Below are 26,561 nucleotides of genomic sequence, written 5' to 3'. Positions count from 1 at the left end.
GAAGGATTCATTTTTGCAGGTAAAAAAAGTGCAATTCAGCCCCAGCTGGAGTGATCACACCCCTGTTCTCCTGAGGAGGGGAATCACTGAAGATGATGAAAGAGCACAGCCCCATCCTGCCCCACACTTGCTGCTCTCTGGTCTCACCCGACCTCAGTGCTCCCAGCGTTCCCCATTACATCCCCCAGTGCTGCAGTCAGTGACCCACTGCCTCCTGCAGCAGGTGCTCTGCAGCAGGCCTGCACCCCGCTGGCCTTCTCATCCTGCCAGCAGCTGATGGAGTGTTGAGCTCCTCATCGATGCCACCAATATCATTTTCCTTTGATAACTTATTGACCAGTATCACAGAATCATTAAAGACCTCCAGGATCCCCAAGCCCAACCCCAGCCCATCTCCACCATAACCGTGTCTCCAGGTGCCACATTCCCATGGCTCTGGAACACCTCCAGGGATGGGGACTCCCCCACTCCCCAGGCAGCCTGTGTCCGTGCATCACTGCTCTTTGGAGTTCCCTAACACCCAACGTGACCCTCCCTTGGCACAATGTGAGGCCCTCACCTCCCATCCTATAAAACTCTCCTCTCCTGCTACCAACAGGTTTGATTCTCTGCTATTTGTCCTCGTAGAAAATCAAGCAAACAGCTGGAAGGATGCTTCGTTCCTTGGAAAGAATTCCTCTTGCAGCAGCATCGCGCACCAAAGGTCTGGAAATCATTGCAGAAGAAGCCAGCGGCTGTGAGGTGACAGATGTAAGGGCTGCTGCCACCTATGGATGGAGAGCTGAGGGAGCAGCCCGGCCTGCACGCACCCATTGCTGCTGCGTGACCTGAGCTTCCTCCTGCGCAGAGCAACGCTGCAAGGAGGGGGCGGAGGGGAGCTGCTGTCCCCATGCAAACGCATGGAGTACAGGAAAGGACCTTTGCTGGGAGCTTGCTTGGTTTATCTGGCTGCATCGCTTTCGCTGACAGCCCATAGCTTACCCTCGCCTTCACCTTGCTGTTCTGATGTATCGAAATCCTTTTCAGGTGTGCAGATTCGTGCTCGGATTGCTATGCTGATAACTTCTGCACTAAAACTGCAGTGCGTGCTGCTGGCCCGTGGAAGATGCATCTGCTCTGCACACACATCCACGTGTGCTGGGACACAGGGAGATGTTGGGCTGTGTGTTCTGCAGAGGTGATGCAGCCGCACACAGCCTCACACCAACCCCCCCCACCGGCACTGTGTTACCTTTAGGGAAAGATATCATCCTTTCAGCACAGGGTTAAGGACGTCCCCCTGCTTTACTCCTTTTTGCAATCTCACAGGCTTCAGCTTATTGAAAAACCTGTTTTTCTTTTACTCTGAGTCATTGTGCACGAAGAAACCATTGTTTTAAAGGTGACTCATCCGTTTGCATCAGCGGCTGCCATGCCCCCCAGGGGTACACAGGCTCCAAGCAGGCCCGTGTGTGCCAGGCTGCAGGCGCTGCACTCTGGCTCATCCCTGCCAGCCCAGCCCTGCACTGTGGGCACCTGTTTGCTTTCATGGTCTTCCTTCACGAAGGAAGTGCATCTTGCTGAAAGGCTGCCTGCTGCTTGAGCAGGGAAACCTGTACGGTGAGATATGTACCTGCTGCCCAAATAGCCAGGACTACTGAGCTTCCTGAAATCAGCATTCCATTGGGTAGAAAACTTCTTTGCTTATTGCCAAGGTGCACCAAACATCGTGGAATTACAGGGGAAAGGAGGACAACCCCCAAATTATCCACTTCATAGTGCCTCATATATCTGCTAACATGGTTGGGTATGGTCAGGCACGGGCACAGCTGCCCAGGGTGTGGAGGGGACGCCATCCCTGAGCTGTTCCAGAATGTGGAGATGTGGCACTTGGGGACATGGTCAGTGGGAATGGGTTGGGATTGGATTTGGTAATCCCAGAGGTCTTTTCCAGCCCTACTGGTTCTGTGACTCGTGCTGGTGCTTCCCACGTCCCACCGCTTGACCACCTTCCAACAAACACCTTCCAGCAGCACCACGTTCTACAAGCTAAAGCCCAAGCAAACCCCAGGGACAGCTGAGCGGGTCACACAGGGACGGCACCGGCACCATCACGTGGAGCTCATTTCATAATTGCATGTTTACAGAGACATAAATAGAATTCATCCAGCAGTCACACGCATACGGATCTGTTACACATTCCTTGGTGCTGACAGACACACTTGCAGGACCTCGGCTAACCATGACGACTGCAGCTTTCTGGTTTTCCCTTGCTTCTCCCAGAATAACAGCAAACACAGCATAAATCTTGTCCTGGTTCACTCTCATGTTCTGTCTGACAGCAGCAAGGAGAACACAAGCAGAATTCCTGCTTTGGCAGATTTCTTACCTGGGATTTCAAGCATCAACCCCTTGAGGAATGAAAGCTCCTCAAAGCAGCCCGGGGGAAAAGATAAGGAAAGTCATACTGCTCTTTAAACTGAAGAGGCAATTCAAGTTAGAGATGAGGAAACAAAATGGCATGACAGAAGTAGTAACAGCAGATGGCAGGACTGGAGGACGAGTGAAATAAAGGTGCAAATCAGAGCCGTGCTCTCTGTGCAGACACACTTCCAGCAACAGCCATTGCATCGCTGCTCCTCCCGGGGATGTGTGCTGGAGCTGCATGGGGAGCAATGGGTGGGAGGCAGCCAACGGGACGGCTGGTTTCATAGAACACCCGTCGTCCTTAGGCCAGCTCCAAAAGCATCTCAGGTGCCCATAACAAAGCATAAGCTCTAAAGAAGCCCAGTGGTGCCATGAGCTCTGCCTCGCGCTGTGCCCCAGCACTGTGCCCCCAGCAGCACCCAGAGCTCCAGCTGCTCTCCTGCTGCGGCCGTGCATCTCAACCTCTCCTCCATGTGTTTACTCACAGTAAAATAGGTTTCCCTCTCCCCTGCAAATTCCTTCTCTCCGATATTTCCCCCTTAGCACCTACTGAGCACTTCCAGTGGGTGCCCTCTGCAATTCTGTGCTAATGCATCTCAGTACCAATGCTTCCAAAAGGTTTCTTTCAAATTCCTTGTGTGTGTACATATACATACCTATTTACACACTGTAGATGTTTCACATGCACCAACGGCAAGGAACAGAAGAGTGGTGGCACATCCAGGAGCCTTCCTTCCACAGTTCCATGGAGTTGAACCCAACCCACAGCTCCAGGAAAGCAGGGAGGAAATGGTGTCCAGGCCCTGGGCTGGAACCAAACATCAGCTGAGCTCAAAGCCCGGCTCTGAGTGCCAGCAGCCATGAGAGCCCCACATCCAGCCCAACATCCCATGGCTCGTGCTTACCTCTGGTCAGAAGCCCAAAGCCCGAAGAGATGCCCCCAGCATTGGGATGCTCCATCGGGGCTACTGAGAACTGTCCTCCCTTTTTGCTCTCTCACAAGGGGCAATATTTCAACCCATATAATTTCTCCCTTCCTCCGTCCCACAGCTGTCCCCAGCCATTAGCTGCCAAGGAGCAAATGCCACCAACGGCTGAGCTTCCCCACCAGGACACAGTGCCACAAGAGCCAGACTGATTCCTTCCCAGGTCGACAGCCGTCGCAGCACAGCCCTGCCAGCAGGACTCCCAGGTTTGGGAGCACAGCTGTATCAGTAAGAGCAAATGCAAAGCAAATGTTTCCTCTTCTCTCTAGAACACGGACAGGCAGGGTGCAGGTTCACTCAGGCACTGCTCCGCTTCAGACTGGTGGCTCTGAGCATTCCCTTCACTCAGGCAGTGACCAGGTCTGACACGTTCCTTCTGGACCTCATTTTCCTCACGGTTAATCAAGGACAAGAGCCCTCTGCAGCACAAGGATGGCGAGGCAGCATTTGCATATAAAAAGCTGGAAATGAAAAATCCCGGACTGAAAATTGCATCAAAGGCTGTAAAGACGGGTATCATTTGTCTGTAAAACTGGGTCCTTCCATCCCATTTCAATATCACAACAAAGGTAATAGCATCTTTTTGAGATGTTTTCTGCATTAAGGATCTGCCTCCATGCAGACATGAACAGAAACACTGATGAAGAACAGGCTGAGCTGCCACGAGAGCCAGCTGAAGAAACCCCTGGTCACACCAGAATGTGTGCTATGCCACAGCCCTTCTTCTTGTCCATGGACAATGTGATTATTTGACAATAATTACCTGCTTACAACTCCTTTTCTTCAAATCCCAACACAGACCTTTATTTTCTCTTCCTGATACTTAAATTTCAAGCCTGGGATGCGAAAACATAATAATAAGAAACACCACATTAAGAACATGTTTAAGACCACTTCCATCTTTAGTTTTTCCTCTGCAGTTTATTATATAAATTATGCTTTTAAACATTTAGAGCACTCACATTTCAAAACAGAACATGTTCAGTTCCACGCTGAGATACTAGTGCAAAAGTGGTTTATCTAAGTGCAAATAAATTACACGTCCCCACCGACAGCCAACAGGGTTAGGCTGTCTGTAGTGCGTCTTGTAAGTCCATAACTCATGATTGCACCATTTACACGGAGTTTGAGCATGTTGCAGTCGATAGAAATATTGGACTTTGGTTGGTGACAACCAAATACGCTGACAGTACAAACCAGACAGAACAATTCTACTTGAAGCAGACCTGTGAATTCACTGGGACTGAGGAACAACAACATCATTTTTCTGAGTTGATTTTAGTTACAAATAAGCAGATGTAAATTGCTCTGCTGCTGAATTCCAACTATTAAATCACAACAAGGCTTGCATACATGCAGGTATTATGTTCCAGTGAATGCCATAGGTCGTCTTTGGCACATCATAGACAGTACCTGAACACTGAATACAGCATTAGATAATACACTTCATGAAATAGTCCTGGTCTGGACGAGGATAAATGAGAACAGTCAAAGATCTTTCCCACCTCCAATGCCAATAACTGCCGCTAAAAAATTGTATTAAACCAAGACTGAAATACAGCAGTGCCCCTCGGTTACACAGGACATACTAAAACCAATGTCAAATTAAATCCAAGCAAAATAAAACTTATTCAACCCACAGATGCTACCATATGGGGTCACCGCAGTGAAATACGGGCCGTTCTGTCTGTAGTTAGAAATATCTTTGAAATCTGCACTCGTTTATCTTAAAGCTGTGGTGTAAAAACAAATTTGAGACTCTCCACAAATAACATATTTATTAATGAGTTTTCTGTTTCACATTCTTTTTTTTAAGTGATGCTTAACCGAAATCTGCATAGTCAAGAGTGCAAAAGTAATTCACAAGAGGTCAGACCCAGATGTGAACATTGCTTCTTCTATACTTAGGACTGGTCACAGCCATAGGAATAAGCAACCTCCAGAAATAAAGGCAGGGGAGATGTAGGGGTGGCGGGGATGAAAACCACCAGAAAAACTCTCATGAGTGTATTTTTCTATTAATAAAGTCTTCACACAAAGATACACAACACCCATTCACATTCATGTGCACAACAGAATGTAAACTACAGAGGAAATATTTCCTCTCCTGAATGAACAGTGAGATTATTGGTGACTGTTGTTCAGCTGTTCCCACAATGGGAACCATTACAATACCCAGACAGAAAACAAAAGGTCCAAATTTCTTCATGCCCTTATTACAACCACATTTAAACTAGCATCTCACAGTATGAAACATGAAATCCGAGTATTTCCATAACACTAAGAATTACCCTTCACACACACTTCTAAAGCAGCATCGCCTCTGCTCTTTTTTAGCTCTCAAGACTATCATCCCTCTCCTTACAGCTCATGTTATTCACAGTTGGTTGGATGGCAGCTGAAGAGGACCCCTCTCTCTTCCAACACCTGTGGAATGGCTCAGCCTATGGAAGGGGTCTGCAGGCACTCCCCACCCCGGAGAGGAGCACAAGGGCAGCACATCTCCCCTTCCAGCTTCATTTCCATCAACACAGGCAGCACAGTCCCAAATCTCCCCCTTCAACATCGCTACGTGACTGCAAGAAGTACTTCTTAATATTTACACTGTTGCATTATAACCATTATCAGAAAAATCTGGGGGGTGGGAAAAGATTCATGTTCCCCAAACGTAACTGCTGGAAGCAGCAAAGACTCACATGTTGTCCACACAGCTGTAAGGTGACATTTCTTATCTACAGTTTGACTTACGCAACACGGAGGCACTGCTCTGCAGCAGAGCACTAGTTTGAATGCAGAATTGACTCATGCTGGTTAATCTGCCTAACAGCACCACTTCTGTTCCTCACCACGTACAAACCAGGCTTAACATTTTGCGAGATGGTGCTGGAACTAGTGCCAGCTATCATCTGTATTAGTTAGGTGATGGATTATTCGTCCCATTCAGATGCACAGCCTTGGACTGAGGGGAAACCATCATCACTAATCACACAAGCCCTGATCTGGGCAGGGAGTACACCTAATTTATTCACCGTGTGCCTATTTAGAGACAGGCTCACGTTTAAAGTCTGTAGGCTTTAAATCTGAGATTCAAACTCGGTAGTTTAAGAGAGAAAATTATTTATGAAACCAAGAGAGACAGAAATTTGTTTGCTGCTATGGATTTTGAAGAAACAGAGCCTAAAGCATTTTACAGGAGATTTAGAACAGTGAGTAAAAAGTAGTCCCAGTCCTGGGACTGTGTAAGAACATCTGTAGCATTTCATGCTTTTCACCCTTGTGAAAAGTGAAAGCACAAGGGTGAACCACTACACAGTGAAACCCAAACCCGATGCAGTGAAACAACGATCCCAGGGCTGAAGCCCTACCTCCATCAGCTACATCACAGAAGAAAGCATCCTGCTGCACACACATCACAGTTCCATGGCAATGTCAGCTAGTGTCAACAAGATGTCGATACATTTACGTGCGTCACCACTCCTTCTTAGAAAATAACCTGCTCAGGGAGCTAATGCACGGGGAGATGGGGAACAGTCACAAGCCTGGAAACAAGCACTGAAGGTAATGAAATTTTACCCCAGGAACCTGGGCTAAATAAAACCCCACCTGGGCACACAACAACTGCCATTCTGACTAAGCTTCAGGGCAAAACTGCAGAAAACAATCCATCTTGTTCCAACTCAGAACACCAAACAGAAAATTGCCCTATTTAGGTGTGGGCTGATACATTTTCACAAGCAACAGCAGCAATTTATTTTTTTTTTCTGGCAATGTCACAGGCAAATCTTCTGGTAGAATCCAAATCTACTTCAACCAAGAACAGAATAATTTAGTGTAGTACTAGTGTTAATTGCAATTTTGTGTCATTTCAGGGGTATAAGTCAAGGTACCAGTAGAGTAAGACCACTTTTTATATTAGTTCGAGATCTACATTGGCACAACTGCTTTCTGTGATCTGTACTTTTTAAAGGTGGTAGTTATAAGGGCATCAGATTAGAGTTCCCTTCTATTAATGTGAGATCCTAAAGGAGATGCAATTTGGTAGTCTGAAGGAAACACCTTACTCTTTAATATACAGTGAAAGTACTTCGTGGCCTCCTTTGCTTCAGGAAAACATCCCCCATATTCAGATGGTCAGACAGCCTCACTAGTTAAGACACATTAAAATGAAACATTTTCCATTAAAGTTGCCAAAAACTGGATTTAAATTTATTGCATGACGTTGCATAAGAAAGTATATTATTGAAAACTGTAAGGCATCATGCAATTATCCATCAGCTAATTATTTATTATTCCTTGAAAGATGGTTATATACTCTAAAGTTATAAAACCAGTTTCAAAAAAGTACATAAAAAAATTTAACATGATAAGCATTAAATATTTTTCACGTTTGCAGTTTTTAGCTGTTAAAAAGTGCATTCAAACATACTGTACTGGAAAGTTGCTCTGTCCAAAAATGGTGCTGGAGACTTGTTAAATTAAAAGTTGCAAAAGAATGCTGTATGGGATTAGAAAGCTAACATGTTGTGGTACTTCAACTTACAAACTTGCTTGAAAGAATTTCTCAATCCTCACACTTACAATTTAGCATAGGAGATACAATTATGTAAAAATGTATGCTTTTATAACTAAACAGTCAAACGAATCCAAGTTGCATACACTGAGTGATCAAATAAGGAGCAGACTTAATATTCAGACATGGGACAGGATGAACTAATGTGATCTTGGCATTAATCAATGTACTGTGCCATCCAACGGAATCCTTCTCCATAGCCTTGTCTCTTTAGCACGCTGCACATGAACACTTCTAGTGGCCTTGCATTCAGTTCTTTCAATGGTATATTGCCCTGCAAAGAGACAGAAGCATTCCAGATTACAGTACCTTTACAAAGAGACAGCTGCTTTGCACTGACACTTGTTTCGTCACAATGCCATCCTTTAACTTACTGTAGATGTCAGAATTTTTGAAGAAAATGACTGTAAAACTTCTGCACACAGTGCCAGGCTTACAGTCCCTGAGCCTATTTTCATGTGCAGCCACATTCAGAGAGCATAAAGTGCCTGGCACCCGAGTGCGAAAGCAAGCATGTGCACCGAGAAACTCAGTTCTCAGAAGCGGTTCCCTGCTCTGTTTCTAACAGCTTTCCAAGCACATAAAAAGAGCATTTGCTACAAATTGTAGGGCTGACCGCAGTCAGAGTGCAAGTTGCTTTCTTGCCAAGAGCAGCACAGTGTGACAAAGCTATTGCTCAACTGGAGGCTCACTACAGGCTTCTTCCTTCACAGACTGCATGCAGTGTTGTAAAATACAGAGCAAGACACAAAACAAGACGATAAAAAGAAATGAATAATAATTGTTTATATTCCACTGCACCTATTCTAAAACTAACCCACGCAATTCCTGTTTCTATGTAATTTCATTTTAATTCCTTGTACCCAAAACTCCATTACATGCAGTACACTGTGTTTACTTTAAAGAGAGCTGGATTATCACAAAGATGGGTAATATAAATCTGCGAGTAGGGATGTTTTTCCACAGCCTACAAACTCAGATGTCTGCAGTAGTATACTCCTGTTTCTAAATTTCAGTTAAATATGTTAAGTAATAAATTGCATTAAATTTGCACTATAAATGAGAAAAACCACTTACTGGAAGACTTTATCAAGTTTTCTCTTATAGTTCCCACTAGAACTGTGGCCTCTGAGAACACGTTCCCCTTTCAAAAGTGCTGCACAAAAGTAGTTCAAGTACTGAAATCTATACTTAGTACAATCGCATTTTCCCTGGCAAAATGTGTTACTGGAAATGATGAATAGAAGCTGCAGTAGAGATGCTTCTAACACACGCAGCATTCATTTCATATAAACCTATTAAATACTATGTATATAATAAACTAAAAACCATTTATTTTGTGTACCTGAGTGGAGCAGAATCAACACAGAACTGTAGGGTAAACATGAGATCTCTAACAAAAAAAAGGAACATTACCTTTCCTGTTGTCTGGCCATACAGACCAAACATCTCTCGTAACCTCTCTTCACTGATGGCTTCAGGTCTGTCAATCTTATTACCAAGGATTAGGATAGGCACATTAGCAATAGTTTCATCTGTCATTAGTGACTGCAAAGGAAAGGAGAAAGGGGAAAGAGATTATTTTAGGACATAGTCTGATTTAAAGCTTTTTTTTTTTTTTAGCATATAGTTTGACTTAGGGCTTTACATTAAGATAAAATGTTAACAATGCAATTAAGTCATTTGGTGAAACTTGGCCTTTCTAAGAAGCAAGGGCAGCAAAATTCACTGTTATTTGGTGCAATGAAAATAACTGCTGGGATGTGCTTGAGGTAAAAGAAATTAAATTACTCATTCACAACATAGAAAACATTGTAAATGGAGTAATAGTGATTCAACTGGCAGAATAGAATGTTCACCTACCTACAATGCACACAGTAATGAATAGGAAGAAGAGGGTGACAGAACCAGAATACAACTAGATGGGAACGAAGATGCAAAAGGTGAAATTGCTAGACTACCAGGAGGGCAGCAGAGCTCTGCTGAACATGGGGAATTTGAGCTTATTTCTTAGAAGTGAGAATCCAAACTTTCAAAAACACAGTTAAACTTACATCGAGCTCTTCTTTTGATTCAAGCAGTCTGTCATGATCCGCACAGTCCACCAAGAACACAATGCCATTAATAGCAGGCAGATAGTTTTTCCACACTCTGCGAGCTACAGGGAAAATGTGAAATAAAACCAATGGAAATTATCCCCAAACTTAGAGCAGTGCACCTCAGTAATGAAGAAGCCACTGAAGTTATTGAAGTCTTAGCATATATTGTCAGTCTTCAGGATGCAATCCCGTGTTTTATAAAGATTGAGATAATGGAGCAAATGCATAATTCCCTCTCCTGTTATCACCACTCTATCTCACATGCAGACACTGATGTCCTGAACCTTTTTGTGTTTCCCCAAGAATTACATCAACAAATGTTAGTTTGAAGCACAGAGGTTAAAGGTATACACAAGAAATTCCATGTTCTACAACAAAAACTATCTAATCCTCCTCAAAATACTTGCCATCAGTCAAAAAAGCCTGCTCTACTGCAGCTCCTGCCAAATTGTATTTGGGATCACAGTATGTGGCAGAGACAGGAACAGAGCAGTGAATGTTTTTAACACTACCAAAGAGAGTGTGGGAAGCTGATCTCTGCAGTATGGTCATATTTCTGATCTGAGACAAACTGACTGTAAACAACTCTAATTCACTGCAGTTAAATGAGTCAACATATTCTCTTACCTTGAGCATGTCCACCCAGATCAAAAGTAGTGAAAGTCATACCAGCAATTGTCAGCTCTTCTGAAGCTACAAATACACAGAATTATGCTCGCTGTGAAGATTATATATCATTATATACATACTATACGGTATTCTACTACACATAATAGCCTGACTATTCAGGACACAGATTTTACTTTCTCTTGTTATTTTCAGTATTTTGTTTCTCAAGAAATACAGCAGACCAATACCATTTCTGTCAAAGTCAGTAACATTTGTGTAACAACAAAATGTGACTAAAACAAATGTCAAAAATCTACAGTGTTAAGAGAACAGCAGAGAATGTCCACACATGATTTATCCCTCCCCATTACAAAAACAATAGGTAGCTCTGGCATCTGGTTTGCCACACAGATGGAATTTCACATGTAATACTGTCAGAGGTCGCCCCTTGTTGTGTCCTTGCTTAATTGCTCACCTCCTCACTTCACCAGTCCATATTTTTAACCTCTGTTGAACTTTTCCTCCTGCAAGGCTACCACGGTAACAATCAGAGAGCAACCTTTGAGTCAATGAAAACCAAAACAGTGTACGTAAATGCTAACCTTCCAACTATCCAGAGAAGCTGCTCTCAAATGTTTCAAGTCCCAATTTCTTGCAGCTTCTGTAATTCAGAATTTCTCAATTCCATTACTCTTTGTCTCCCCCCAGTTACCTGTGATGTATAATCAGGTTTCCTGCAATACTTTCTAGCAAGGGAACTAGGAACGTTAACTTACTGGGGTGTAGTGTGGGGACATGCTGTCCCAGTCTGTCATCTTTGAGCATGTGCAGCAGTGTAGTTTTTCCAGCATTGTCCAGTCCAAGAAAAACTAGTTTGCCTGATTTCTTGTACAGTCCTGTAACAAAGAATAACCTACTGAATAATCAGTTCTATCAGTGGGAGTATTATCCGAGCAGCATTGTCCAACAGGAACCCACATCACATACACATAAAATACAAACATTTAGAGTGTTTAGACAGCAATTGCATGTTTCAGCACTCCTAAGCATAAGCTTCTCTCAGATCCTGTGTGGTCTGCTAATCAGCAAGACCGAGACACCCTCCTACACGTATGTCCTGTAGATTTCTGTTGGCACAGCTGTAACAGTCCATAGAGAAAGGGTGTGTGATCGCTAATTAAAGCAGCCATGTGCAGTCGCTATTTCTAACACTAGAGATAACTTTGCTCCCAGGAGAAAAGTTGTACAGTCATGGCACAAAATACAGACCTGTCAAGCTCCACAGTGCACTTTATCGATGCCCTTTATCAGCGACTGCTCTCCTACTTGTACAAGCCACATTCATACTTGCTCATATGCTTATCACAGCTATGCTTGCTACGCACAGCTTATGCGATGCTGAGTGGCATCTGGGGAGAGAGGCACATGACTGATGTAAATGTGTCACACATAATTGCATTTACTTTATCTGAGCAAAGCTAAAAGAAAACTCAGCTAAACCTTGTCAGAGTAGCTTGCTCTGCCCTACCAAACGACAATTGACCAAACGAAGGTCCCCTCCAGCCCAAGCCTGTCTGTGATACAGTGTTAACAGTGGACTCTAAAATATCAACAATCCTGGATCTGGAAAAGAGTATGTTTTGTTCAACTCCCTCCCATTATGACAAAAAAAAAACCCCAAACTAGACAATGTCACAGTACTGTGGCATACACTGAAGAAAGGTTTATTTTACAGCCGTTGTGATGACACAGAAATACTTTGTGAGGTACATTTTACCACCGAAGTTAGCCACACATCCTCCCCCAAGAACAATGAATTCCCCTGACCTGCAAACTAGACCCCAAAATCGTGCCTGCTGCCAAAGGCTGTGCCAAGTGCCACGGGAACAAGAGGTCAAAGGTCAAAGGTCACATTATGAGCAGTGCCCTGATCTGCACCTGATGACCCAGGACAGCTTTTCTGGAGCCCTTATTCCTTTCCATAGGTGCAGATCACCCTGAGATTTCTGCTCCACTGCATCTCCCCATGGTCATGCAGCCTTGCCTGTTTGGCAGCCACATCTGAACTGCTAAAGAGCCACAGGTGCTGACCAGTTTCTGTACTATTTACAGTACTGATTAAAAAGTACAAATGCTACACTTAGCCTAGTGAGGAAGATTTCTGATGAGAAAGGTCCTTCCCAGTTCAAGCGTGATGAGGGCAAAAGTCGTGGCGACTTTTTATCAAATATGCTATCCTTGCACATACTTTATTTTTGTCAGATTTTAAATAGCACTGTTACACAGGGGGTTCCTCAGCCAGCCCCATGGATGCTGCAGCAATCCACAATCACATGTGCCTCTATCTGCCTGACCTTTACACTGCTGCTGTTTGCTCACCTTTCTCCCCTGCCCCCCTTAAGCTAATCTCTGGAATTGCATTCCACCAGGGCATGCTTTATAACCTGCAGGGAAGAATATTCTTTCATATTCCTCAGCTAATTTCATTAATAACCTTTTTTACTACAAGAACGGTAGAGTGTTCTCATAGTTCTTTTTCAAATACAACTCTTATTTCCCAGCTCACCTTCTCATATACCCAAATATCATTCGCTATTAAACTACAGGACAGAGGTGAAAGTACTGATATAGATAGGTAGAGAACTGAACAAGCATTTCCATATATAAACTTACATCACAGAAGAAACTCCAGTTTACACTTACCTTACAGGTTAAGTGAAACACCACTAAACTATAGTAAAATGATTGCATTTTTTGCCACTCTCACACTGGACATGAGAATGAAAAGTGTTTTTTTTAGAATAAGAGGGACATGTAAAGGGCAATTCTCTTTTCTACTGCAGGCTTCAGTATCTCTCACTAGAATTAGACTTTGTATGAGCAGGTATAGGAAAGCAAGCTAGCGTGCAGTAATCGCTGCTTGGCTAAGAGGAGATAAGAAAGATCAGTCAACTCAGTTAAAGTTTTACTGACTAACGTTTCAATGGCAGGCCAAGGGTCTAACCTTAAGAGAAAAAGTTTAAACTTTCAACTGATAAAATGCAGGTGGCACAGACTGCCATGACCCATTAATCACAAATTCTTTTTGTTTACTTTAATAGAATCCCTGGAACTTGTAAACTGCCCTTTTCATCTACGTTATCTGCAACTTCTGCTCCTCTTCTAAGGACTGTAACATTCCCTTTCCTCTTGTGCCATTTTTTTCTCCCGTTTCACAAAAGCTAATATTTCACCCTATATCCTTCCGCTCAAAAGAATTCAATCAAAATAATTGAGTCTGGTTCTTTAAAGCAGAGAAAAAAATCGGGGGAAGCTCTATTAAAGTCAACTGAACGACACCAGCTTAAATGTAGTAATTAAAAAAAATTAAGCCTATTATGTTCCTGAAAGAAAAAGTAATTTTTTCAAGAGGTTACAGGATTAATGTAAGATTGAGTACAGAACACATTATGGAAATACTCAGTGTTGATAAGTGAAACTTTTTTGTTTGGAGTGATACTGAATATACACTAAAGAATGTTATTATTTAACAAGTCCCTCTGTTTGAAGATAGGTTAATAGACATGCTATACAAAAACAGCAGGAAAAACTTACCTAAGAACTGTAATACGCTACTGAAACCACTGTAAATCCAATCAAATATGAAGGACATATCTGAATCTTTTAGTCTGAAATAAACAGAAAATAGAATGCTCTGTTAGAACAGCACATGAAACATGGTGAGGTGTTTACTCAAGTTGATCCCTGAGAGGTTCTACAAGTAAGACACTGCTGTCTGCACACCTCCTGTCTGTTTGCCTTGCAATGGGCCCACGGCACTGGAACCACTGCTTACAGCTGTAATCCCCCAATGCTGTCTCATACAGACTTCTACCACCTACAGCTTAAACATTTAAACTTATCTCAAAGCAGAACTCTGGAACACCACGTTCCTCCCCCATTTCTTTTGGACGAGGCTCAGGAACAAAGTGTTGAGGTGAGGATGCTCAGGGTAGCACCAACTGTGGGCAGATGCCCTTTGACAACAGGATGTACCCTGGGACTTTGCAAGATTCCCTTCTTTCTAGGATGGTAAAAACAACACTATTCCAGCCCCTGGGGGGCAGCAGGTGGCCAGCTGGGCACACAGCACACAGCCAGCCATAGCAGCAGCTTCTGAGGGACATCTCAAACCTTGAGAGTTTGGAGAACACACACAGCACAGCAGGAGAAGGGCCGGGACCTCACAGAGCCACTCAGGTTGGAGAAGACCCTTCGGATGACAAGTCCAGCCATCACCACCACTACCAAGTGTACCTTTTCTGAAGCTGCGCCTTCAGGTGTGAGAATGCTGTCACTAGGCTCACTGTGCAGCCAAGAGCTATTAATTTCTTAACTTCCATCTTAATTTCCTCATTATCTAAAGTGAGGGTAGTCACACCGAGGGCACCGGTTTGACAGAGCAAATTAGTACCTAGCAGAAAAAGCTTTTGCAAGACCAAAGGGCAGCTTCCTTGGGAGCATTAGCTAGCTAACCCTGCTGCAGTACTTAATTCCTCCTAACAGACAGGGAAGTTGGAGCCCAGGTCTTTGGGTTGAGGGCAGCATACCCTGTGTGCCAGGGCAGTATTTGTGTGCTGGGGCCTACAGGATGGCTTTAGGACTGCTCTGAACCTGGAGCATAGCACAGAGCAGTCAAACTACAGGTCAGCACCAGACCCAAACCCATCTATCTGTCCTAATGATCGCACTCATGACATCACATGGAGGTTTTCCTCCGCACAGCAACAGGTACGTCACAGCAATACTGAAAGAGGATGAAATATTATCATTATTTATGTTTGCTCACACAGGAACAAAATCTGTTCAGCCCATACTTGCCCTCCCTGATTGAAGATGACGAAGCGTAAGGTTTCCCCGTGACTAACCCTGAAACCCTCCCCTATCCCACAGCTGACCAACTGGAACAGTTGCAAATTTTAAGAAACTAATAAGCTTGTCAAGGCATAAACACCCAGTTACACAACGTCATGGCTGAAACTGTCACTTACATGTCTAAAAAGCAAAGGTCAAGAATAAGCAAATATGGCAGGACGGACACGTCAGCAGATTTATTTATTGCTTGAACAAAAAACCGATCGAGAAAAGCCTCTGTGGGGCTTAGGAAAATGATCTGCTCAAATAACTTGCAAATCAGTGCAAACAGCGTGATGCAAGAGCAGTGCTCAGATTACCGAGGTGAGAATAACCTCACAGACTTTAGTTGTATTAACCACTTCCTTCTGTGAAGCTTATGGATGAAAGAAAGAAATCTTCACTCGCTGCTGAGAACCTCTAACAGGGCAAGGCTCCAAATACACCGCAACCTGCTTTGGTATCAGCCGGCAGCCCTTAAAGGGAAATACTACTTTAAAAATGGGAAAAAAAATTGACAGCAAATTGTAAAAGCATACTAGAGCTATTTGAACAGAGATATTAAATCTACTCTTATCACACAGAAAAAACACCGACACAGTTCAGGGCAGTTTGAGGCACAACAACCTGCAGCGCTACACAGCTGCACCACGCAGCCAGCGTGCATCGACTGCGACCTTCCGGCCCCTCGTGATGCACCATTAAAGCAGAGCAGTGAAAGCTATTTTAGGGCTATTTCAAGGGCTCCCTTGAAAGTACTGAGTTGTGAGGACCCAGACTTAAGGAGAAATTGTAACGGCCACCTGACAACCTGCTGGTACCGACTGCCCACAGCCATCGCCAACTTACCCACTTGTGGATTCTCAGAAATATGAGGACAATGTGTTAGCATCAACAGATGATTGCCACCTCCAAACACCTTTAAGAACTGTGGCTAGCATTACTTCACAAGCAAAATGTCCCTTGTGTCCCCTGAGGAGCCCCTCCAGCCCATCTTCTGCAAAATGCTGCTGACAGAAGGGATGAGCCAGCAAACTTGCTCACAGATGTTCCATGTTTCCTTTTCCTCCTATGAGAAGCAGGGATTTTTGCCCCTGCCTTGGATCTGCATTTTCCTGCATTTTCCTGGCTAAAATGTAATTATTACATTCCAGAAACAGAATAATGCTTACTTCTCAAATGTGCAAACCTTCAGATAAGAGAGGAAGGACAGCAGCCTTGTAAAGACAGCTTTCAATCCCTATACGGAACAACTAGGAGGCAGCAGCCAACTGCACCCTATCACACACCTCATACAGCAGCTGGAAGTCAGTGCACCAAGAGCTACCAAAGGAACCCCGATCTGCTCCCTGAGAACACGCTCTACTGGAAACAATTTGCAAACCAGTGCTTAAAATCCACTGTTGTGGGTGTGTTTGGGTTTTTTTTTAATCTATAATCCAAAAATGATCACCTAAATTGGCGTTTCAAATAAGATCACCTTAATTCTGCACAGCAGAAATGAAAATCCATAACAAATTTGGTGAGTAAAATGACAATTTGCTGTCTCAATCAGATTTATCCTATGACACTATGCTTGAGGAAGCAACATAGTCTGAAAATGAGCTCACAGCGGATTTTCTTTGGATATTTTAATCATTCTTTTGATAGCAAGTCATCTCTGAGATTTCAGAAGGAGCAATCGCACAGTGCTGCTACTAAATGGGCTGAATAACAAAGATCATGTATTGCGTGACATATACTTAGCTCTACTGCATCCTTTATTCCGAGACAACAATTTGAAGTTAGCACTGATCCAAAGCACATCTGAAACTGCAAAGTACACAGTTTATGTGTCAAGACAGCACTGCAACAGGCACACGAGGCCCTGAAAGCAGCTGAGTAAGTGCTTCAGTCGCAGTCCAGCTCACAGAAGTTGCTCTCAGATCATAGTCTCAAAGTGGGGCCCACTGCAGCAGTTCCTGTATTTATTTTAAAAACAAACCATCAAACAAATAACATGTTGGAAAACGAATATAAAATTACTTTTGATCTTCCAGGTGATCCATCATGATCAGGTTTTGAAGAAGTGATACTCAGAAGAAACCTTGACACGTCACGACAACGTGCCAAACGAGCAGATGAGAAAGTTGTAAGGCGTTTGCAGGTTACTACATCGTATTACGGTACACTTTTTGAAATCACAAACACCAAAGCGAAATCTGAGACGGGGCCAAAAAGAAACTGCCAAATAATCATAGAAGATTCATGCAGCAGACGGCAGGCATGGGGCTGGTTATCTCAGGGCCAGAGATCAGAGTCTGCAGAGCCCCCCCAGAGGGAGGTGAGCCCCCGGAGGGGCTCTGCACAGAGTGAGCAAAGTAAGAAGGAATTAAACGGGAAGGAAATTAAACCACACGCTTGCAGGCAGGCAGGTGAGGGGAGGGAACATAAGGGGTGACCGGGATTTTGATTCACGGCGCTCAGAAGCAATGGGCTGCTTCGGATGGTGCGGAAACCAATTCTAATTCTGCCTACAAGCGAGAGGGCTGTGGCTTGTTTTCCCTTCGGGAAACGTGACAACGGCACACAAATCCAGATGAGAATTCAGCGATGAATGTACCCAAAGCAGCCTGACACAGCCGTGAGAGCCCGAAGAAGACACACCACGCCACATCGCAGCCTTCAGAGCTGTCAGCTCAGCATCGCCGACCCAGAGAACAATGGATCTTTCTGTTGCTAGGAGCGCGGGGAGAAAACTAACAGGAGCGAAGCATCGGGCAGAAACGCGAAGCTCATCGATCTTCCCACGACAAGGGGTATTTTTTTAGCGCTATTTGCGAGGAAGGCGACACCAAGCTGACGGGAGGGGCACCCAGCGCGGATCAAACCCCTCCGCGCGCCGCTCCCTCCGGCCCTCTCCGTGCCACCACCGCCGTCGGCCCGGCCCGGCCCGACCCCGGCCGCACCGAAGCGCCGTCCCCGCGGCCGCTCTCCGTACCTGATGCCCCGGGCCCGGCCGCCCCGCAGCACGCCCCGCGCAGGCCGCTCTAGGCCGGAGCCCGCGGCGGCCAAGCGGCGGGGACCCGGGCAGGCCGCGGCGTCAGCACCGCCCGCAGCGCGCCGCGGAGCAGCCCCGGAGGCCGCAGCCGGCACCGAGATCTCACCCCGTCGGCTCCCCGTCCCCCCGCTCACCACCGCCGCCGCCGAGCCTCAGCTCCGGGCGCTCCGCCGGCACCGACACCGATCCGACCCCGCGGCCGATCCCCGCTCCGCCCCCGCGCGGCGCCTTCCGGGCCCGGCCCGGCCGTGTGGCACAACGCGCAGCGCGGAGCTCCGCCCGGCGCCTCCCCCCGCTGCCATCGGCCGAGTGTGACTGTGACAGCCGCGGGTCCATCCCGTGTTCCCACGTTCCCGTCGAGGCGGCTCGGGGGAGGCGGTCTCTCCTCACGTTTTGCACCTTTTCTCCGCAGTTGCCGCGTTGGACGGGGGCGGAACGCAGCGGTTAATGGCCGAGCGCGCAGGGCAGTGTCACCCGCACAGCGCCCGAACGTCCCCGCGGGAGCGTCCCGCACAGCCCGGAGCCTCCCGTATCCCGATCGCGTCGGCTCAAGCAGTGCCGTATCACCGCACCCCGCCCCGGCACGCGGACAGCCCCCAGCGCCGAGAATTCCGCCCGGGGGTGACTCGGGGCTCCCACCCCGCGGTGCCGCACAGCGCCTGCCGGCTCTCACCGAACACCGCGTGCTGAAGTGCCGCCCCACCAACAGTGGCCTCGCAGTGGGGACGAGAGGAACGCGGGGATGTTTATGCAATTTCTCGCACACTGCTGCACCAATGACCCTGTATTTCACACGCGGGCTCCCTGCCCTGACAGGTGACAGGCTGTCCGGACACGTCGCACGGCCCGTGGGCGAGGGGCGTTCCCGCACGGCAGCCCCACCGGGGCGGACCCCGCCCACGGCCCGACCTGTCCCGCCCCTCCCCTGTCCCTTTAAGACGCGCCGTCCCGCCCACTTGCCGCAGCGCTGCCGCTTCCGGAAGTGCCACGTGTACGTAGTGCGCATGCGCGCTGCCCGGTAGTTCCGGTGTGGAGAAGCCCCGCCCCTTCTCGCAGCGCTGGGCCGGGCGCCGCCACTCGGGCGGCTCCGCTGAGCCTCTGTCCAACCCCGCCTGGCCCGGCCCGGCTCAGCGCAGCTCAGCGCCGCCATGGCTCAGCCAGCCCGGCCCGCCGCCTCTTATCGTAGCCAAAACGGCGCAGGCCAGCAGCCCTACAGCAACGGTGAGGCGGGACGCGGGGCTTGGGAGGGGGCCGAGGAGCTGAGGCGGGGGGAGGGAGGTGCGGCTTCCGCTCGAGGCCTTCGGGCGCCCGGCGCCTCCCTTCGCGCTGCCACGTCCCCGGGGCGCCGGGCGGCCCGCGCTGATGGGAGGTCCCGGGCTCCGGTGTGTCACGGAGGTGGCGGCGGGGGGGGGGGGGAGTGTCGGCCGCCTCCTGCCCGGCGCGTCGCGCAGCAGCGCGGAGCGGCCTCGGGTCGGGGAGCACGGAGCGGTGTGCGCCGCTCAGAGCGTCGCTAAGGTCGTTCTTGGGGCAAAGTGAGCCTCTTCCCACTTCTAGCGACACAAACATCCTTATACGCTGACAGGAGTGCGTCTCGGAAAATCTGTGTTAGCTAGCTGAAACGTGCTGCGTGGTGTCTGTCTGCAGCTCCACACGGGGAGCGGAGGGGCAGCGCTGAGCTCTGCTCTCTGGGAACGGTGATAGGGCCCGAGGAGCTGCGACAGGGGAGGGTCAGCTGGGGGTCAGGGACAGGTCCTGCACCAGAGGGAGGTGGACGTGGAACGGGCTGCCTGAGGCAATGGGCACGGCGCTGAGCTGCTGGAATTCCAGCAGCATTTGGATGACACAGCCATAAGGTTTGATTTTGTTATTTTTTTTTTTGGTGGCCCTGTGTGGGGCTGGGGGTTGGACCTAGCGATCCGTTTGGGTCCCTTTTAGCTCGAAATGTTCTGTTCTGAAGGGTTTGTATTAGTCATTACTTTAGGCCATGTCCCCAGTTGTGATAACTGCGACGGCCAAGAGAGCTTGGCCCTTTGGAACCGAGCTGTACATGTGGCACCGGTTATTGCCCGGAGGAGGACCCTGCTGAGCTCAGGCGGCCGCTCGCTCACCGTGTTTTATCTTGTCTGTCATGTAAAGCCAATATTATCTTGTTCTGTATGCTCTGATCTGGGAAAGCCTTGACTGCTTTCTTTTACTCAAAATATCTCTCTTTTTGAAGCCAGATGCTGAAGGTGAAACCGAGTAGCTAGCTGACCTTCCAAGCTAGCAAGAAGGAAATACAAAAGCAGCCTTGTCTCTGTTTGCTTTGTGTGTGTGTGGAAATCAGTGCTGTTGGAAAGTGTGTTCTGATTTCGTATGTGCTTACAGCATCCCCTGAACTTCATTCCTTAATTGGTTAGTTATGTGTTTTGGTGGTTATGCTGCATCAAGACCATTCAGTTAAAATGAGGTCTTTTGACTTTTTTGCTTTATGGCTGAGTAATTAAGTGGTTTGACTTATCACTCCCCTCTGCTTTCCCAGTGCTTGTAACTTCTCAAAGTCATCTTAAAAACAACTGTATAGCTGCCCATAGGGTCAGCAGTGTGGGACGTGGATACAGAAGTCTGAAAAGAGAGCCTCTGTTCTGGGGAGTTTATGGTCTAAGCAGAAGAGAATGTACAGAAAGAATGTTAGCTAATGGAGTAAATAAGTGGAATGTTTTACGTGTTGGTATCATTTTATGTTTGATATGTAGTCAGGCTAAGCACACAGTAGAAGTTCTCACAAGGTAGTAGTAGTAGGAAGACACATTTCAGGCTACAGCTGTATGAAAACCAAGGAGCTGAAATCTAAAGTCGTGCAAACACAAGGTAATAAAATTAATCAGCAGTTACAGGATACAGATATGTATACATGTATAAAATATGTTGAGAAGCTGCTGTGATCCTACATTACCTCAGGAAAAAATAACGTTCCATAAAAGCAATCTAGGGCACGCTGAGAGTCCTGTTACACTATTTACAATGGTCTGTGAGGAAAGAGTGCTGCCAACAGAATGATGAACTGTAATATAGGTGTCAGCTCTTCCTCTTAACCTGTTGCTCACCTTCCTGTTTGCAGGTAACTCCCTGAGCTCATGTGCTGGGCCTGACAGCTGATGGCTGTAGCAGCAGCACCCTACGCTGACCTGGAAATGGTTTAGCAGTGAGCATTGGGTTGCTTAGTAACAGCCTTCCTCCACTTCACTTGGTTGTTGTTTTTTTTGTAGGATCAGTATTCTCTCTTCACTTAACTGAAAATCAAATTAGCAATCTGCAGCTAATAGGTCTGAAATGTAAGCAAGATGGAGAAATTCTTTTAGGATTTGTTGCTGTCTTAGTTTGATATCCTGGCGTGATGCTTGGAGGCCATGCAGAGCTTCAGCAGCTTTTGGTTTTGGCCTGTGCTTGGAAGCCATGGGTAAAGCCCTGGGGAATGGGGTGCTGGTGGGGGCCCTTGCCATGTGATTGAGTGTATTCAGCCTTGTTCTCCCTGGGGCTGGAGAAGCTGTGGCTGGTGAGAGCAATGTGCTCATTGGTGGGCCTGGGGAGAAGTGACACAGGCTCTGTGTAGCAGAGGATGTGGCTCCCATAACCTTCTGTGCTCATTCTTTGCTTTTATATAACCACTGAGCAGCCATCACATACATTCCAGTGCTGTTCCTGGTCTCTTTGAAATTTCTTATGATCTTGTGTGCATAGAGTTGTCTTCCACTGTTAGGTAGGGGGCCTCTCTTGTGTTACTAACTCTTCTCTTGTATCCTGAGTGTTGGTGGCTTTGTTGTTGTGATTTAGATCTTCAGTCCACACTGATTTCCTTGTTGGCCCGTGGCATCATAGAGCAGTGCAAGAAAGAAGCAGCAGTCTATGGGGGAATTCCACTGGTGCAGGTTATTGAGGCTTTTCATTGTGTTTGACTTCGAAAAGTAAAAGCAGAAGTTGAAATTCAGAACTCTGCTTCCAAAATCTAATTCATCACAAAGTGCCACAGAAACATCAGGTCATTTGTTGTGTTTCATCTCGCTGTCATTGCTTTATCCTCAGTCTTATCCCTCAAACAGGAAAAACAGAACAAAATACTCCGATTCCTGACCAGGCTACGGAGTCATGCCCTGAGGCGAATAATCAAGTTATAAAATGAATTAGTATTTGTTCTATATCTTTTATACAACATACTGCAATGTTATATCAATATACATGTGATACAGTCAGGGGCCTGGCATTACATAAGAAACCTTAGTCATTTGTACAGCTAGCAAGTTAAATTTACAATTCATTTTGCAAATCAGTTTTTGAAAACCCATCTGATATGCTGCAGGGTAATTTTCAAAGGTGAGTCATAACTGTGGGAATTCTTATGTTTGCAAGCTTTTTGTTTAGACACCATTGATTTTAAAGCATTAGTAATTAATAAGATTTATGAGCAGTATTGCAAGGCCAGTGAGCTATAACTGGGTTTCCTAACTGAATGGCAGATAGCGTATTGAGATTAATGGCTAGAGAATAATATGTATGTGCTGTTTATGCACAAATAACAGGCAGAGTGAGGATGAGGTCACCGGTGCTGTAGTAGAACCTTGGCTATGCAGTTAGCATGGAGATGCAGTATTCAGGGAGGTGATGGCTGTCTCTGAACTGTACCCTAGGGCTTTCCAGGGAATGATGAGTTGCATGGCAGTCAGTGTTTGTCCTAACTCAGATATTTCCATGTGTTCTGTTTAGATTATTTTACTGTCATGTGTGCCTGAGTTCAAAGTTACTTTAACTTGGAAATGTGAACTTCCTCTGCTCTTAAAATGTAGCTGGAATGTTCCAGTAGGCAAAGACAGCTAAGAAACCAGCTGTTGTTATTCTGACATTAAATGAAACTCTGTGATTTCGTACTGGTGGCAGCTGTTTCCAGTACTTGTATGCAAAATATATGTCCACGTGCTCATCTCTGTAGCATGCTTTTGAAAATGTGTGTTGAATCTTGCAGTGGTTTCTGGTCTGGAAATTAAGTACTTTTATGTTTTCTAGGCTCTTTTTTTCCTAAAAAATAATTCTGGAAATCTGGGAAGTAGTACAGGGTGGCAAAGAAGAACTGTATGCTGAAATCATGATGATCTCTTGATTTCAGGCATATAGCTGTGTACGTGGAATGCCTCCAACATTCAGACTGGGCTTAGGGGTGGAGTGCAGCAGTGTGACTGGCTAATGTAAATGATACAGCCTTGGAAAGTGCTTTGGTGTGTGTTGTGTCTGCTGTGGCATGGGTTATCTAGCGTGTTCTGCTGGAAGGATTTCACTTGGAAATGCTTCCCCTCAGAACGTTCTTTCTGTGGCAGCAATATGAACAACCTGGAGTACCATCCTTCTTGATGGAGCTCTTACTGCACTGGACAGCTCACACTACTCTGTTTATGTTCCTCTGTTGAACAAATTTGATGATGCTCTGCCAGTGCTGTTTACTGTTTTGAGTTAATCTTATCCATTGTTTTTCTTAAAGTGATTACAGCTTACTTCTTCTGTACCACCCAGTAGATAAGAAGCACTGTTAACCCATTGAGTTTTATTTTCTTGATGAGTGAATTATTTCACAATAAATTATCCCTCACTCCATGTTCCTGACCAGTTGGTTATGTGAGCTGTATAAGCATGAGAAGCTCTCTTACTAAAATTAGCTGCAGAACCTTTTGTGGATTAGCACTGTCACTTGAGAAATAGCATGGGCACTTGATCTGATTCTGTTTGCATCTTTGCTGTAAACTGAGGTTTAAGCCAGTGCCAGTCCTCAAACTGGGATGTAAGGACAGGTTCTGCTGCCACCGCTCCCTCATACCCCTGCCAGCTGTGTGCAAGCATGTGCCTCCGTGGCTGATGGCCTTCTGAGTGCTTCTGAAGGTGGAAATAGCCCTGTATGTGAATTGCAGAGGGCGTGGATTTTGTTCAGCCACTTGCTTTGTGAGCTGCACTGTTGTGAAGTTACTATAAAAATAAATAAATGAATACAAGTGTTGATAGCAAAATGCTATCAAATCATGACCCTTGTGGTAGCACTTCTCTCTTATGTCCTGAACACTAATAAAACTCCAAGGAAGGAAAATTTCAGAGTCTTGTCCTGTTTTCAGAAGCAATATGCAACGCAGACTTCTTAAGGGTTTTTTCCTTCTAGGTCCTGTTCAAAATCAAATGATGCATTCATCAGATGCCCAGGGATATAGCCCATCAGTTCCAGGACCGTACTCACATCAGACACCGTCAAAGGTTCCTCCACATCCATCTTCTGGACAGTATAACTACAGTGGCTCTCAGAATGTTTCTCAGTTCAACAGTTACCAAGGACCTGGGCAGACTCTCAATAGAACACCAGCAGCACCTCTATCTGGGTCACCAGTGCAACAAACAGGTCCTGTACCACAAGTGCTGCCACCTGCATTGCAAAACTCAGCTGCTGTATCATCTGCTGGTGGATTTCCTCCTGGAGTTAGCCCGCCAATGCATCCCAACTGGCAGTACAGCCAGGCTCCTGTGAGCCACCCAGCTGCAGCTCAACCAAGCCATTCGGCTCCTGTGGCAGGGACAGGGCCTGCTCAGCCACCGCCGCCGCTATCAGGAAATCCTCCAGGAAGTTATCAGTATGCTGCTTCTCCAGGAGGTCCTTCACTTCAGAACAGCTATATGAAGCCAGGTAATCATAACTTTTTGATACCCTTCTTTAACTGACTGCCAGTGCGCCCTTCTGTGTCCTTTTAATAAAATGATGTTAATAATAATATTCACTCTGTAGTAGCCTTTTGCTTGTGGAACTGGGTTGTCAAACACTTGAAGAAATGTACATCATAAATATTGGGCTGGCTTCTTTCCATTTCTTCATTCCATAAGAAATGGAAACTTTGCATGCAGGATTTCATTTTGCTTGAGTGGCTGAAGCAGGTAACTTCTGTTTTGGGAAGCTGTGTGTGGGTAAGGCTGTTTCTGTTGCCTTTGTTTCTTCCTTGAGTGTTGGAGTGCTTGTGTGCTTCAGTCACATGAGGGCTTCTGGACTTGCTAGATGAAAATCAGTTGCTTTTAGTGAGTGTGGTCTTCTGCAGTTTAAAATCTCATTAGCTTTTCTGTTCATGGACTGATTCTGGAAGTTCTGAGAATGGCCTCATTATGAGGATTCATAGGATTCAAGGATGAGACAACCAGCTTGAGCACAGCCTGGAAAGAAATCTGGGAAGCATTCTGTGTTGTTGAAATAGAGGCCAGTTGAAAGAAGAACTTCCTTCATCCCAACTTTGGGTTATTACAATTGGATCAGAATTGTCAGTCTTCAGAAAGAATTCTCAAAGTGCAAGATGCAAGAAGTTGGTGCTTTTGCAGCCTTTCTGTTTTAGCCTCTTGTGTGCTGGGGTGTAAAATTTTGCTAATATTAAGAAACTTCTCAATGTAACTTGTAAGTATTGTGGGAAACACACCTTCAAACTCAATTTTCACTTTGCCAAGCTGTCATTTGCTATTACAGAATATTTTTTGTCAGCTTTCTGAGCACAATAATAGGAACTAAGCATGTAAAATATTTCTATGTTAAAGCAGATCTTATGAAATACTTGTTAGCTTCATTGAATGTTTTTCTTGATGCCGATTTCTTGATATATGCCTAGCTAATTGTATGACAGTTTATTGAAATAATCACTATTTCAGAGTTAGTGGTGAAAATGGTAGGTGATGAGAAATCATGGAAAATGACTTATGAGATAGAGTTCTTACCTTCACTGAATGGCGAATCTTTCTGAGCAGTTTCCCTGGTAGTGTTTCTGTGGAATGGTGCTCGCTTCTAAAATGAGTTTAGCTCATTCTGCTGATTATGCTCATCCTTCAAACAAAGGTCTGCCAGCCGCCTGCCTGCATGCCCAGCCTTTGGCAGCCTCTTACAGACCCAGAATCTGTACGTTGCTATTTTGCATCAGGTTATT

General features: G+C 45.9%; 3 protein-coding genes across 8 annotated transcripts in view; 2 read left to right on the top strand and 1 right to left on the bottom strand.

Moving 5' to 3' along the window:
• Positions 1-7,167: 7,167 nt before the first annotated feature.
• SAR1B (secretion associated Ras related GTPase 1B) lies at positions 7,168-19,457 on the bottom strand. 6 transcript variants are annotated; one of them, XM_046900377.1, is made up of 8 exons: positions 18,166-18,577; positions 16,413-17,524; positions 14,265-14,338; positions 11,447-11,566; positions 10,689-10,754; positions 10,017-10,120; positions 9,379-9,510; positions 7,168-8,236 (listed from the first exon to the last, which is right to left on the bottom strand). In XM_046900377.1, the coding sequence occupies exons 3-8, from the start codon at positions 14,320-14,322 to the stop codon at positions 8,120-8,122; spliced, it is 597 nt and encodes a 198-aa protein (XP_046756333.1). In that variant the 5' UTR covers positions 14,323-14,338; positions 16,413-17,524; positions 18,166-18,577; the 3' UTR covers positions 7,168-8,119. The 6 variants fall into 6 exon arrangements, with proteins under 6 accessions (XP_046756333.1, XP_015149502.1, XP_046756331.1 ...); XM_015294016.4 differs by lacking the exons at positions 16,413-17,524; positions 18,166-18,577 and adding an exon at positions 19,277-19,457; XM_046900375.1 differs by lacking the exons at positions 16,413-17,524; positions 18,166-18,577 and adding an exon at positions 19,003-19,171.
• Positions 17,829-19,625, top strand: LOC121106711 (nascent polypeptide-associated complex subunit alpha, muscle-specific form-like). The gene is made up of 3 exons (XM_040647024.1): positions 17,829-17,886; positions 18,391-18,539; positions 18,597-19,625. The coding sequence occupies exons 1-3, from the start codon at positions 17,829-17,831 to the stop codon at positions 19,623-19,625; spliced, it is 1,236 nt and encodes a 411-aa protein (XP_040502958.1).
• Positions 19,626-19,647: 22 nt separating this feature from the next.
• Positions 19,648-26,561, top strand: part of SEC24A (SEC24 homolog A, COPII coat complex component) — a 23,207-nt gene continuing 16,293 nt past the window's right edge. The window contains exons 1-2 of the mRNA NM_001321593.2: positions 19,648-19,824; positions 24,776-25,291. Of these exons, the coding sequence (NP_001308522.1) occupies positions 19,752-19,824; positions 24,776-25,291 (589 nt within the window). The 5' untranslated portion in view covers positions 19,648-19,751. The remainder of the gene's footprint in view (positions 19,825-24,775; positions 25,292-26,561) is intronic.

The sequence above is a fragment of the Gallus gallus genome, chromosome 13 (genome assembly GCF_016699485.2).
Source record: "Gallus gallus isolate bGalGal1 chromosome 13, bGalGal1.mat.broiler.GRCg7b, whole genome shotgun sequence".
NCBI lineage: Eukaryota > Metazoa > Chordata > Aves > Galliformes > Phasianidae > Gallus > Gallus gallus.
This window is presented reverse-complemented; position numbering and strand designations above follow the sequence as displayed.